The 14,158-nt window shown below is 45.1% G+C and overlaps 1 protein-coding gene across 1 annotated transcript in view; it reads left to right on the top strand.

Annotated features, from left to right (window-relative positions):
* Positions 1–3,244, top strand: part of LOC141059699 (natural killer cells antigen CD94-like) — a 61,789-nt gene extending 58,545 nt beyond the window's left edge. Inside the window, exon 7 of the mRNA XM_073555819.1 lies at positions 3,012–3,244. Within this exon, the coding sequence (XP_073411920.1) occupies positions 3,012–3,132 (121 nt within the window). The 3' untranslated portion in view covers positions 3,133–3,244. The remainder of the gene's footprint in view (positions 1–3,011) is intronic.
* The last annotated feature ends 10,914 nt before the right edge of the window (positions 3,245–14,158 follow it).

Raw genomic sequence — 14,158 nt, 5'->3', positions numbered from 1 at the left:
TCCATGGCAGTGCTTTCTAGCACAGGTACCTCCTGCTTAGTAACCGGGTTCTAGTAACGTCAGCTGGTCCTCGGTAGTGCCATTGGCTCTTGTTCCTTCTGCTGCCCCTCCGGGTTCCAGTACCGTCAGCTGGTTCTCGGCAGTTCCTTAGCCTTCTTGTACCTTCTGCTACATTTCCAAGTTCAAACTTTTTTAAATGGTTTTTGGTAATCACTCTGGATCTCCCTGATGACGTCCCTGAAGACCACACCAAAAAGATGACCCTGAAGAAGATGACCAAGAGGACAAAGAACATGAAGACAAGCACTAAGATACAGAACAACAAGAGACAGAAGACCAAGAAGCAGAGGAACAAAAAGCAGAAGAACATTAAGCATAAGACTAAAAATCAGAGCAAAAGATATTATCTAAATTATAAGCAGAAGAAGACTAAGCAGTGTATGGGGGTGAGTCCGTTCCTCCTTGTGGTGCCCCTGGAAAATGCCTGCTGCTGCAGGCCAAACTGAACGCGGACAAATCCTGTTGTACATCTTTTGTGACAGGCAGAAGGGAAGCTGTAATCTTAAAACTTTTATAAATAACAACTACAGGAATGCCTGTCACAAATAAGAATATGATGAAGAAGAATAGGAAGAAGATGAAGAAGTAGAATATTAGTAAGAATAATAGTTGAATAAGAAGAATATGAAGAATGTAAAAAAAAAGAATAATGGGAAGAAGGTGAAGAAGAAGAAGATGAAGAAGATGAAGAAGAAGTTGATGAAAAAGATGCTGCTGCTGCTGAGGATCATGAAGGAGAAAGTGTGGGAGAAGTAAAAACAAAGGTGAATAGCATAGAAGTAGTGAAACATACATATCTGATAAAATATAAAAAATGGTTAACATAGTCAATATCTTTGTAACTTCGAACGTCTTAAAAAAAAAATTATTCCTGCTATTCCATTTGATTGGGCTAAACCTCTATGCCTTTAATGTCTCCTCCACCTCCCCCAAAACATTCTACATTATTCTTAGTTGCTTTTCTTCATGTAGAATTAACCTACAAGGAAAGAAAGGGTTTATTTTATTTTCGATATTTCTGTCCCATTGACTTGCATTGGTTTCCTGTATCGGAATCGATGATATCCGATACTTTTTGGGTTTCGGTCCGATCCAATCCGATCCGATATTTCATGATATCGGAAGGTATCGCTCAACACTACTGATAATACTGAATTGATTGTAAGATTTTGTATGGTGGAGAAAATCCTCCCTTCATGCTATTGTGGACCTCCGCCCATTTTGTTTCCCTCCCACTTTACTTCAGCCAGCAAGTGTATATAGGTATATGCTTATTTGTAAGATGTTAAGCTATGCGTAAGGACCCTCTAGTCCGAAACGCGTAAGCGTCTGCCACATTGGTGAACCATATGTTTTTTATGCATCTATTCTGTTTTTAATCATTTTTTTGGAATAAAGTCTTTTGATTTTAACCATCCTTTGGTCGAAGTTGCTGGAACATCTCCTAAGTATCGTGCCTACAAGATTTTCCGGAATCCAAGTTCCCTGCACCGCCCAGGATTGATTGCATTCCTCCTGACTTCGCATTTGCTACGGTTTGGTGAGCTGACAAAAAATTTTTTCCTTTGTGAATTGATTGTAAGTGACAGGAGACAGCAGTTTTCAACTATGGCTCAAAATTACCTCTCCTCACCTATCGATGTTCTCCCTCACAGTTCATTCCCCTTTGACTACTGGGCCTGTAAACTGGACACCTGGCCTGAATTGACACAATATGCCTTACAGGAGCTCGCTTGCCCTGCTGGTAGTGTGCTATCAGAAAGAGCCTTCAGTGTTGCTGGATCAATCCAGACAGAAAGAAGGACCCGGCTGTCGACCCAAAATGTAGGTGATCTCACCTTCATTAAAATGAACCATGCCTGGGTTTCAAAGGATTTTGTCCCACCTTCCCCTGATGACACATAGGTTGCCAGCAAAACGGCTCGCTTTGTCCTCCTCTTCCTCCGACTTCTCCAATTCCTCCATTTGCAGCTGCTGAACGTCCAGCCTACACCTCAACATATGCCAGTTTTTTCACCTCCCTAACTGGGCTGTACCCCCCCCACAACTTTAGCTAAATAACCCCCAGTTTTCAATGTGTTACTATTATTATAAAGTAAATTAAGGTTGACAAGCTTAAGTAATAAGAATTGATGTTGTTGCCATTGAAATGGGCACTGTAGGTGTGTTTACTGAACTCCACTCACTGAAAACTTTTATTCTCCATTGACTTGCATTGGGGTTGGGTTTCAGTCGGAACTCCGACTTTTGCCTATAGTCGGCCGATTTCGTTCGACTCGACTTTTGGTAAAGTCAGGTGGTCCGAAACCCAACTCGACCTTCCCGGAGGCAAAGTCACTCATCTCTAGCCACAACGTTTCCTTCTTACACAATATTATTGATTTTCTCTTTAGCTCAGGAGCTAACTGTGTTAACAAGGACAAATTAGCTGATATCACTATGTCATACTGATTCAATTATTAAAACAAATCAGTAGCTTTAGAAGGTGGTCTAAGAACACTGAACATCCTCCAAGAGCAACTTCTCTCAACCATCCAGTAGCAATTTAGTGATGAACAATGGTTATCCCAATATGATTGAGCATCATGTCATAAGACAAATGTGATAACTAAGAGGCTCAGTGAACACAGAATTGAAATTTTAGACCCATGGCCAGGAAAGTCACCAGATCTCAATTCAATTGAGAACCTTTGGTCAAGCCTCAAAAAGTGGGTGGACAAACAAAAACACAGAAACTGAGATAAATACCAAGCACTAAATATGCAAAAATGGTCTATCGACAAAAAGGATTTGGTCCAGAAGCTGATATCCAGCATGTCAGGGGGAATTGCAGAAACTGAATTAAATGTGTCTCAGTCTACAAACTATTGGCCACAGCTGTCCTGCAAAGTGTTCTATCATTACTAAATGCCAATCTTCTTGTTGATATTGTGTCTCCTTTTCCTTAAAAGGCTCAACTTCAAAATCATTTCTAAAGAAAACCATTGTGTATTAGGATCAACTAGATATAACTCCGAGAATTGCAAAAGTCCAAACAACTGGATTTGTCAAAGGAAAGCCATAACACTTTGAAAATGAGTGAAGATATAAATATCAAGTGGACATTTTATAATACTATGCATAAATTATCAGCAAAGTAACTGTGACTTTACTTGAAAAGAACCAATAAAAATCAAAGAACTTTTTTAAATTATTTATCATATTGTCAGGTATGTATGTATATTTCTTGGCCCTTTAAAAATTGTTAATTTTGAATAATTAGTTGATAAACTATAATAGTGTAGAACAGCCTAGTTTTATAGTTTATTATAGTTATTAACCAAAGATAATGCATAAGAAAAGTCCCATTTCAAGACCCGTAAAATTTTTATTCTTTTAGTCGATTGAGCTGTGTTAGGCCAATTTTTGTGCAGTAAGGCTAGTTTCACACTAGCGTTACCGGGCGCAGCGCAGGGCCGCCGCTAAGCCCCGCCCCTGGCCACGCCCCCTCTGGTCAGCTCCTCCTCTGATTGCATGATGCTGCATGCGATCAGTGTAACCTATATTTAGCATTGGGTACGTTGGCCGTGTGATGGCATGATTTTGGCGCTATGCCGAGGGCACAAAAATGCAGCACAGTGCGTTTGGCGCATGCCAAAGGGGCACAAGCACCGGCAAAATCATGCTAGCGCACGGCCAGCATACCCAACGCTAAATATAGGGTACGCTGATCGCATGCTTCATCATGCGATCAGTGGAGGAGCTGACCGGAGGGGACGCGGCTGGGGGCAGAGCTTAGTGGCGGCCTTACGCTGCGCCCGGTAACATTATTGTGAAACTATCCTTAGATCATGATTTAATGATGGAGTATATGAGATGTTTTGATACATTTTTATTGCAATAAGCCTCTGGTTGCTATCCATCGTACCCAGTGATTCACAGAGAAACCAGTGGAAGTTGGTTCATGCAAACACTAGTGCGTGTTACATTACATTTAAACGTCACTATCAAACATTGACAGTGGCCTTTAAATGGTTAAATCTGCAAGGGAAGATGCAAAAAATAAGTTTGTCCTTTAATCCATTAACATCGCAGGTCGTGACCCCCCTTCCATCCTCTAAAAAATGCGGGTGGAATCGCGATCCACCCGTGGCTGTTAACAATCTTTGATAGTGACATTTAACATGCTCACGCCGGAAGTGCATCATAGAACACACCCATCGGCACCCATGTCACATGACCACAGGGCACCGATGGGTTGGTGTGACAACCCAGGGTCTGCCGGAGACCCCTGTGGTTGTCATTGCCAGATTGCAGTTGGCACCGAACATAGCAGTTGAGCATTTTAGTTACACATAGCAAGTAAAAAAAGTTTTTAAAAATCTAAAAAAGATATAAAAGTTCAACTCATTCCCCATTCAATAAAAAAGAAAAATACATATTTGGTATCGTCGTCTTCAGAAGCGCCCAATCTATCAGAATATAAAAATAATTAATCCAATCTGTAAGTGATGTAATGAGAAAAAAAGAAAAAAGGCCAGAATTGCATTTTTTAGTCCCTGCAACATTGCAATAAAATGCAAAAACAGGCAGGTAAAACATTGTATATGGTAATTACACTGATGGTATCACTGGGGCAGCCTAGAGGGCACTATCAGGGGGCACGGGACTGATCACAGGGAGCGGAGGAACAAGGCATGCAGTGCGCAAGGACCCGAGACTAAACAGTGAGCACAGGACCTGGGACTAAACAGTCACGTGATAACAGGGGGGCGGAGTCACCACACATGAGGACAGGAAAAGCAGCCTAGAGCACGGAATACAGGGCACAGAACGTTAATGCAGTCAATGGAGAGCCAAGGGTCAAAAGCCAAATGGGAGTGTGGTAGCTAGGGATAAGACAGAGAGCAAACCGAGACAAGCCAAGGGGTCAGATAACCAGGAAGGACAGGGCAGTACAATGCAGGATACAGAGGCAAAAGTCAGGGGACAAGGGACAAACTGGGTCATACACAGCAAAGCTCACACGCACAGAGGCACAACGGTTACGAACAGGTAACCTGGGTCAGCACCCACAAACCGAGTATACGGAAGTATCACCAGCACCAAACCCAGGAACTACCAACATTAAATAGCCGCCTCAGAACCAAAGAGAGGCAACCTAGAAATAACCCTGACCTTACCAGGATGGAGGCGGAAACCATCCTGTCCAGAGTCATGACAGTATCTACACCAAAATGGTATCAACAAAAATGTCAGCTCGGCGAGCAAAAAATAAGTCCTCACCCAGCCCCAGATCCAAAAAATTGACACTCTGCGAATCTCAGAAAATGGTGCCATTTTTTTACGAACTTTGCGCTTTTTTCACCACATAAATAAGCTGAACCTATACATGTTTATTATCTGTGAACTCATAACAACCTGGAGAATCATAATCTACGGTCAGTTTTAGCATATAGTGAAAATGGCAAAAAAAAAGAAAACAATTGTGTAATTGCACCTTTTTTGGCCTTTCAGCACACTTTTAATTTATTTCCCATTTTCCAGTACAACATATGGTAAAACTAATGGTATCATTCAAAAGTACAATTCTTTCCGCAAAAAAACAACATGCGGCCATATTGACCAAACAAATAAAAAAAAAGTTATGGCTCTTGGAAGACAGGCAGCAAAACATGGAAACACAAAAATGGTAAACTCCCAAGGTCGTGAAGGGGTTAAATTGTCATAGCGTAAAATAATGAATTCAAATTACCTTTGAATTAGCATGCTCTCTAGTTAGATTAAATGGAGTTAGACCAGAACTATCCAGCAACATAGCCCACACATCTTAACATTCCTTTATTCTACCATGTTTGATAAGAATCTCTATGACCTCTCTATCTGTCTATCTATCTATCTATCTATCTCAAAATAAATTAACAGACCGACAGTGCTAGCGCCACAGACTACTCAGCAGCAAAATATTAGGACAATTACCACCAAATTAATCCAAGTAGATAAATAATGTGTAAACAATTCAATATTTGCGCTCTGAGTTGTGTCTGTATAGAGGCTATACTCCACTCAGAGAAGATATTAAAAATTCAAAACAAAACAGATAAACGTTAAGAGTCAGGATCCACCCCTGGTTAAATATTTGCACTCAGAATTAGGTCAGTATAAAAACTATACTCCACTCAGAGGAGACATAAAAGGTCCAAGGCAAGGTAGGTGAACACCAAGAGTCCAGAACCGCCCCCTTGACTAAATATTTGCACTCAAAATTAAGTCTGTATAAAAACTATATTCCACTCAGAGAAGATAAAAAAGGTTCAGGGCAATGCAGGTGAACATTAAGAGTCAGAAACCACCCCCTTGACTCTTTCACAGAGAGATATAATATAGAGGGGTGAATTCAAACTTACATTCACATGCAGCATATAGAGGATTCAGTCATGTGTTGAATAGAAGAATCTTGCCATGAGATAGTAAGGAATGGCATTACAAATCAGCAGCTTAACACTGGAGTGCTTACCAGCACAGGTCTTGTGGAGGAGAAATTCTTATGAGGAAGTAGCAATGTCCCTTGTATAGTCCAGGAATGTAGTCACTGATTAACAGAATGAAAAATAGATGCTTTGGGTAATGGACCTGTCCCGGCTTGAAACAGACGTCCTGTCTGCAAGGCGCCTGCCCTAGCTGGTGGGCAGTAATGGCGCACACAGACTGTAGCCAGCAAGGTACACAGGACCTTGCGTGACGTCACGGTCATGTGATTGCTCACGTGACTGGCTATGGAGAGCAGAGAGGCTCAAAAAACATCCAACGCGTTTCTGAATCCACGGATTCCTTCCTCAGGGTTATCTGTCTATCTATCTATCTATCTATCTATTTTTAATCAATGGAATATATTTAGCAGTAAAAATGAGCAGACTTAAGGATCTAAGGGACATTGGCAAGGACCAAACTAACAGACAGCCCTTGCAACTAATTTATATTGTTTTAATCCACACGCTGCAACCTATAGTGACATTTTTATACTTATATCACCTATTGGAAGGAGGATTGCTCATCGCACCACTTTTACAGGTACTGCTCTCTAATTATTAAGCCCATGTTTTCTGGTGCTTCAGCTTTTAACGTGTGGTTACTGGACTATTTGATTGTGAACAGCGTCCTTTGCACTAACAAAACCATCCTCATTAGCACTGTTTTATATGGTTGAACATGTGATTTTGGTGCTTGAGATTTCACTTTTTTATACTGGACTATTTGATTGTGAATAGTGCCCTTTGGAGTAACAACATCTTGAACATCATTTTAGTACATTGGTATTCATGTGAAAAAGAGAATTAGGCTGGAGTCACACTAACCTGCGCAAAATATGGTCCGTAGTTTACAGGCGTAATACGGATGAATGACCCCTAAATAGTGCTCTGTATGTCATCCATAAGCAAGGTGCGGTCGCGTATTTTGCGCATGTCAGCATCCGTATGGCATCCGTATGCAATCCGTATGGCGAGATTTTCTCGCAGCCTTGCAAAATGGACATTTAACGGTTTTGAGGCCTAATAAATATTTAAAACATTAGCCTGCACTGTATTTATTGGCTCAGGAACAGGTGGCAGCCTCCATTCTGTCCATTTGTCACCTTGCCTTCACTAGGTGTGTTGCTGTGGTATGTGCAACATGGCATACAGTCTGACTTTCAACACAACTGAGCAGAATCTCCTCAACTGGCTTTTGTCATGGTGCTTTGGCCAACCATACCCTGTGATAGTGGATCCGCGGAGGAGGAGACGCATGTGGGTCCATCCACTTTTGAGGCAACGACTCACAAGAGGTCATTTTCACCGCCTCTATTATTCTCTGTGGGAGCATCCTGTCAAATTCTACCAATACTGAGCCTTGCAACATTTTCTACACTCTTGGAGACAGTGCGCCCTTGGATAACCTTTCAGGATACAAGGATGCACAAAGCTATATCTGCAGAGGAGCGACTTGTACTCACAATACGGTATGTACTACACAACCACATTCTCTATGTTCATGATGTGTTGGGCAAAGTTTGAATTTTTGCCTTCTTGGAGTAAGTTTTAGGCCCTCATCTTAGTCCACATATGTTTCAACTTACAGACACGAATGTTGTGTGGAATATGTACTGAATATCACTTACTCATTGTGCAAAGCAAGATGTGTGTGTTATTTGCTCTGAAATCTTACCAAGTTTGGTATGTATAGACCTGTTTGTTTTGTAAATATGTGCATTCGACAATCATCCTTTTCTGTTGTTCTTCCGCTTCCTGGCCACTGGCCTGTCTTATGCTGCCCTCCACCATGAGTTTGGGATTGGAAGATCAACCATATCTGGCATAGTCAGGTCAACATGTATTGAAATATAGACAAGACTATATCAAGTCGTCATGCCCGAGGCCAGGATGGAAGACGGGTTGATAGAGTTGAGCGAAACGGGTCGAAAAAATTCAAAAGTCGCCGACTTTTGGCAAAGTCGGGTTTCATGAAACGAAACCCGACCCTAGGATGAGGTCAGCCACGAGGTCGGCGACTTACGCGCCAAAGTCGCATTTCAAAAGTTTGTTTTGCGCTCTTTTTCAGCCAATCAGGATCCACGGACACTGTGGGCAACGTGATGACATAGGCACGGGTCACCACCATCTTTCAGAAGGGCATGCAAGTGATTGGCTTGCTTTGGTGGGCGTCACAGGGGGTATAAAAGGGCGTGCACGCCGACCGCCATCTTACTTCTGCCCATCTCAGTATAGGGAGAGGTTGCTGCTGATTCTGTAGGGAGAGCGTTAGGCAGGGAAGAAGACCAAAAAACTGCTTCTGCTGCTAGCGATTTGGCCTGCACAACACACCAGTCACTGTGTGTGCAGTGCAAGGGGAGGCTATATAGTGGTGTATCAGTGGTGTTGGTTGTTGGGCTGCCTTCTAAGGCTTCCTGACAGGCTGGCATTGCTGTTTACCCACTGCTCCACAAACTGCTTTTTTAAAAGCAATCCAATCTCCCTTATCCTCTAGTCACTTTGGTCACAGCTGTGCCATCGAGCCTGTCACATAGCGCTCAGATATTCATTGGGCCTCAAACTGCTTTTTTAAAAGCAATCCCAATTTTTTTTTTTTGTCCTGCTGAGAAGAAAAAAAACTGCTTCTGCTGCTGATAGCAATTTGGCCTGCACAACACACCAGTCACTGTGTGTGCAGTGCAAGGGGAGGCTATATTGTGGTGTATCAGTGGTGTTGGTTGTTGGGCTGCCTTTTAAGGCTTCCTGACAGGCTGGCATTGCTGTTTACCCACTGCTCCGCAAACTGCTTTTTTAAAAGCAATCCAATCTCCCTTATCCTCTAGTCACTTAGGTCACAGCTGTGCCATCGAGCCTGTCACATAGCGCTCAGATATCAGTGGGCCTCACACAATCCAAAAGTGTCCAGTGTCCAAAAGTGTGTGCAGAGATTCAAAATCTCACTTATCCTCTAGTCACTTAGGTCACAGCTGTGCCATCGAGCCTGTCACATAGCGCTCAGATATTCATTGGGCCTCACACAATCCAAAAGTGTCCAGTGTCCAAAAGTGTGTGCAGAGATTCAAAATCTCACTTATCCTCTAGTCACTTAGGTCACAGCTGTGCCATCGAGCCTGTCACATAGCGCTCAGATATCAGTGGGCCTCACACAATCCAAAAGTGTCCAGTGTCCAAAAGTGTGTGCCGATCTCAGTATAGGGAGAGGTTGCTGCTGATTCTGTAGGGAGAGAGTTAGGCAGGGAAGAAGACCAAAAAACTGCTTCTGCTGCTAGCGATTTGGCCTGAAATTCAAAATCTCCCCTGTCCTATAGACACCTTGTACCTTGTTTTACATACTATATAGTTTGTTGGATTTTGTCTGCATTTCTACCAAAAATGAGGAAGGCTGGTGGAAGAGGCCGTGGAATTGGGCGGGGGTTGGCAGCTGGTAATGATGGTGTTGGTGGTGGATCTGATGGTAGTGGCAAGAGCAAAATAGGACCGAATGCAGGAGGTGTTGAGCCTGCGTCATCGTCTGGCTACATAAGGCCTCGAACGCTTAGTTTTCTAGGAGTTGGCAAACCGCTTTTAAAGCCAGAGCATCAGGAAAAAGTTTTGTCTTACATTGCTGACTCAGCCTCCAGCTCTATCGCCTCCTCTTCTTCAGTTGTAAAAAGTAAAAGCACTGAGTCGTCATTGGAGGCTCATGTTCATGAACCACACCTTTCCTTGTGTCCTTCACCCCAACCAAGATTGAAGGATGACGCATGCCATACTACTGATTACTCCATGGAGCTGTTTTCACATACCATGCCTGGATTATCAAGTGAAATGGTGAATTACCCAGGCCAAGATGAATCTGACATGGAGTGCACTGATGCACAGCCGCTGATGGATGATTCTGCTGGTACATTCACTCAGAGCACTACATTGTCCTCGCAGTGTACAGAGCCAGATTCTGACCCTGATGAGACTCAGGTGCCCCTTCCCGCACACTATACCACCATACACGGTGACACAGAGGAAGGTGCACATGACATAGAAGAGGAGGTGATGGATGACCCAGTTGTTGACCCAGATTGGCATCCATTGGGGGAAGAGGGTGCTGTTTCCAATAGCTCAGATGAGGAGCATCCACAGCAGACATCGACATCGCAACAGCTGTTATCTGGCAGGCCCGGAGCACACCAAAGACAGGTTCCAAACATCAAAAGAGTTGCTGGACAGCTTGTCCAGAGGGTCAAAAGATCACAGCGTGCTAGGCCGCAAAATGTCTGCCAAAGTAGGAAGAGTGCAGTGTGGCACTTTTTTGAACAAAATCCTCATGATCAGGCCAAGGTTATCTGTAAGAAGTGCGCAAAGACCTTTAGCCGAGGGAAAAATCTGAAAAATTTGAATACCAGTTGCATGCTTAGACATTTAACCAGCATGCACTTGCAAGCGTGGACACAACACCAAACCTCAAGTGCCACATGTGCAACTGATCACAACGAAGGTAGTCATCAACGCTACATTGTTTCCCCCACTGTAAGCCCACCGGTTAGCACAGCAGCAAATGTTGAGGTGTCGTTGCAAGGCCACAGCAGTCAGGGAATCCCACTGTTATATCAACGAAAGACTGATTCTAGGCCATCAGAAAGAACACCAACTCCATCACCATCATCAACCCTCTCTCAGTCCGCCCTGTCCACCGCTACTTCCACCATATGCAGCTCTCAAGTCCAGCTCACCCTCCCAGACACTATGAGTAGGTCAAGAAAGTACTCAGTCTCTCATCCGCGTACACTGGGTTTGAACGCCCACATTGCCAAACTAATCTCGTTTGAGATGATGCCCTTTCGGTTGGTGGAAAGCACAGCTTTCCGCGAACTCATGGCCTATGCAGTACCACGCTATTACCTACCCAGTCGCCACTTCTTCTCTCGCAAAGCCATCCCAGCCCTCCACCATCATGTGAAAGACCGCATTGTCCATGCACTCAAGCAGTCAGTGAGCGGAAAGGTGCACCTCACAACTGATGCATGGTCCAGTCGGCATGGCCAGGGCCGTTACGTGTCCATCACTGCGCACTGGGTTAATGTGGTGGATGCAGGGTCCACAGGGGACAGCGGTGGTGGGACAGTGCTGCCTAGCCCACGGTATAGGAAACAGTTGGCTGTAGGCGTTCCACCCTCCTCCTCCTCCTCCTCCTCCTCCAGAAGCGAAAGCTCGTCCACAGAGCGCAGTCGTACGAGCACTCCATCTGCAGCTGCCACTGTTGCACACGATGTGTCCCCCTATCGAGCAGCTAGTGGAAAGCGTCAGCAGGCTGTGTTGCAGATGATGTGTTTGGGCAACAGACATACCGCCGAGGTGCTGGCCGAGTACTTGAAGCGACAAACTGAGTCATGGCTGGGCAGTGTACATCTTGAGGCAGGCGAGGTAGTTAGTGATAACGGCCGTAATTTTGTGGCAGCCATAGCCCTTTCAAAACTCAGCCACATACCTTGCTTGGCTCACACCTTGAACCTGGTGGTGCAGTGCTTCCTCAAAAATTATCCGGAGTTAACAGCCCTGCTCCAGAAGGTGCAAAGACTGTGCGCGCACATCCGCCGGTCGCCTGTACCCTCCGTTCGTAAGCAGAAGCTGTAGCGATTGCTCCACCTTCCCAACCACCGCCTCATTATCGACATTGCAACAAGGTGGAACTCCACCCTGCATATGGTGGAGCGGCTGTGCGAGCAGAGGCAGGCCATAATGCATTTGTGGGAAGATACACGGCCAGGCACTATGAGAGCAGACATGGAGTTGACAGGTGTGCAGTGGTCGAAGCTGAAAGACCTCTGTAAAGTCCTTCAGTGTTTTGAGGAATGCACATGGCTGGTAAGCGCAGACGACACCATCCTAAGCATGAGCATCCCACTTATGCGTCTGCTCATGCAAACTTTGACGCACCTTAAGGAGCAGGCGTCTGCAGCCAATGTTGATGAGGAGGAAGAGTAGGAGGGAATCCTTGATGACATTCAGCCATTGTCTGCTCAGGGACCTCTCCTGGACGAGGTGGAGGAAGAAGAGGAGGAGGAGGATGATGATGGGGATGATTACTTAGGGGAGGAGAATGCATCTCGTGGGGCAAGTGAAAATGTTGGCGTGGCAAGGTCTGGTACAGGGTTTGTGCGTGACTGGAGGGATGTGGATTTGCCAGAAAGTGCTCCTCCAACCAGCACTCGCAGTGCATCATTGACACCGGGAACATTGGCCCACATGTCAGATTATGCCTTGCGGATCCTAAAAAGGGACCCCCGCATTGCCAAAATGATGAACGATGACGACTACTGGTTGGCCAGCATCCTGGATCCACGCTATAAAGGCAAATTACAAAACATCATGCCACAGGAGAACCTTGACCTAATATTGGCTAATAAACAAGCAACTCTGGTAAATCGGTTGCTTGAGGCATTCCCAGCACACAGCAGCGGTGATGGTTCTCACACGAGCCGTACGGGCCGGGGGCAGCTTGGCAGAGGTGTTAGTGGTGCACACAGCAGAAGTGGCGTTGGAGACAGGGGTTTCATGACAGTCCAGTTGTGGACTGATTTTTCAAATACCGCTCACACAACTGGTAATACTGCATCGATGGAAAGTGACAGGAGACAGCAGTTGTCAACCATGGTTACAAACTACTTTTCCTCCCATATCGATGTTCTCCCACACAGGTCATTCCCCTTTGACTATTGGGCCGCTAAACTGGACACCTGGCCTGAATTGGCACAATATGCCTTACAGGAGCTCGCTTGCCCAGCTGCAAGTGTGCTATCGGAAAGAGTCTTCAGTGCAGCTGGATCAATCCTGACAGAAAAAAGGACCCGTCTGTCAACCCAAAATGTGGATGATCTAACCCTCATTAAAATGAACCATGCATAGGTTTCCAATGATTTTGTCCCACCTTCCCCTGATGACACATAGGGTGACAGAAAAATGGCTTGCTTTGGTCCACCTCTTCCTGGGACTTGACCTATTTCGCCTTTTGCATCAGCTGAATGTCCAACATCAACATATGCCACTTTCTAAAACTCCCTAACTGTGCTGCCTCCCCCCCCATGGCCGGGGTCACCACCTAGCGTACGACACCGCGCGAGTGCCGTTGCCCTGGACAGGTGGGTAGGCCGACTCTTGGGAGTGGGCACTGGCACAGGGTCCCTCATAGTGCAATCAAGTGTCTCTGACGGTGGTGGTGCACACCCGCCGTCAGACACACCGCTGTACTATGAGGGGCCCAGTGCCAGTACCGACGCCCACGAGTGGGCCCCCCTTGCTTGGGCAGGGCCCCAGCATTTGCAATCTTTACCTCTCCCTGCTCCTCCTCTGTGTAATCTGGGCCGTCAAATCCATACTGTGCCTGACACTGTCTGAGCCTGCCTCCTGAGACATATATTTTGAATGTGTACGCTATCCATACATGTTATCCGGGGATACGGTACCCTTTCTAACCTTTGTGCAATCACGTGCAATCCATACTGGGCCTAGCACCGTCTGAGCCTGCCTCCTGAGACATATATTTTGAATGTGTACGCTATCCATACATGTTATCCGGGGATACGGTACCCTTTCTAACCTTTGTGCAATCACGTGCA

The sequence above is a fragment of the Dendrobates tinctorius genome, unplaced genomic scaffold (assembly GCF_039654945.1).
Source record: "Dendrobates tinctorius isolate UK_male_01 unplaced genomic scaffold, ASM3965494v1 ptg000230l, whole genome shotgun sequence".
Taxonomy (NCBI): Eukaryota; Metazoa; Chordata; class Amphibia; order Anura; family Dendrobatidae; genus Dendrobates; species Dendrobates tinctorius.
The sequence above is the reverse complement of the archived record's forward strand: the minus strand, read 5'-3'. Positions and strand labels throughout refer to the sequence as shown.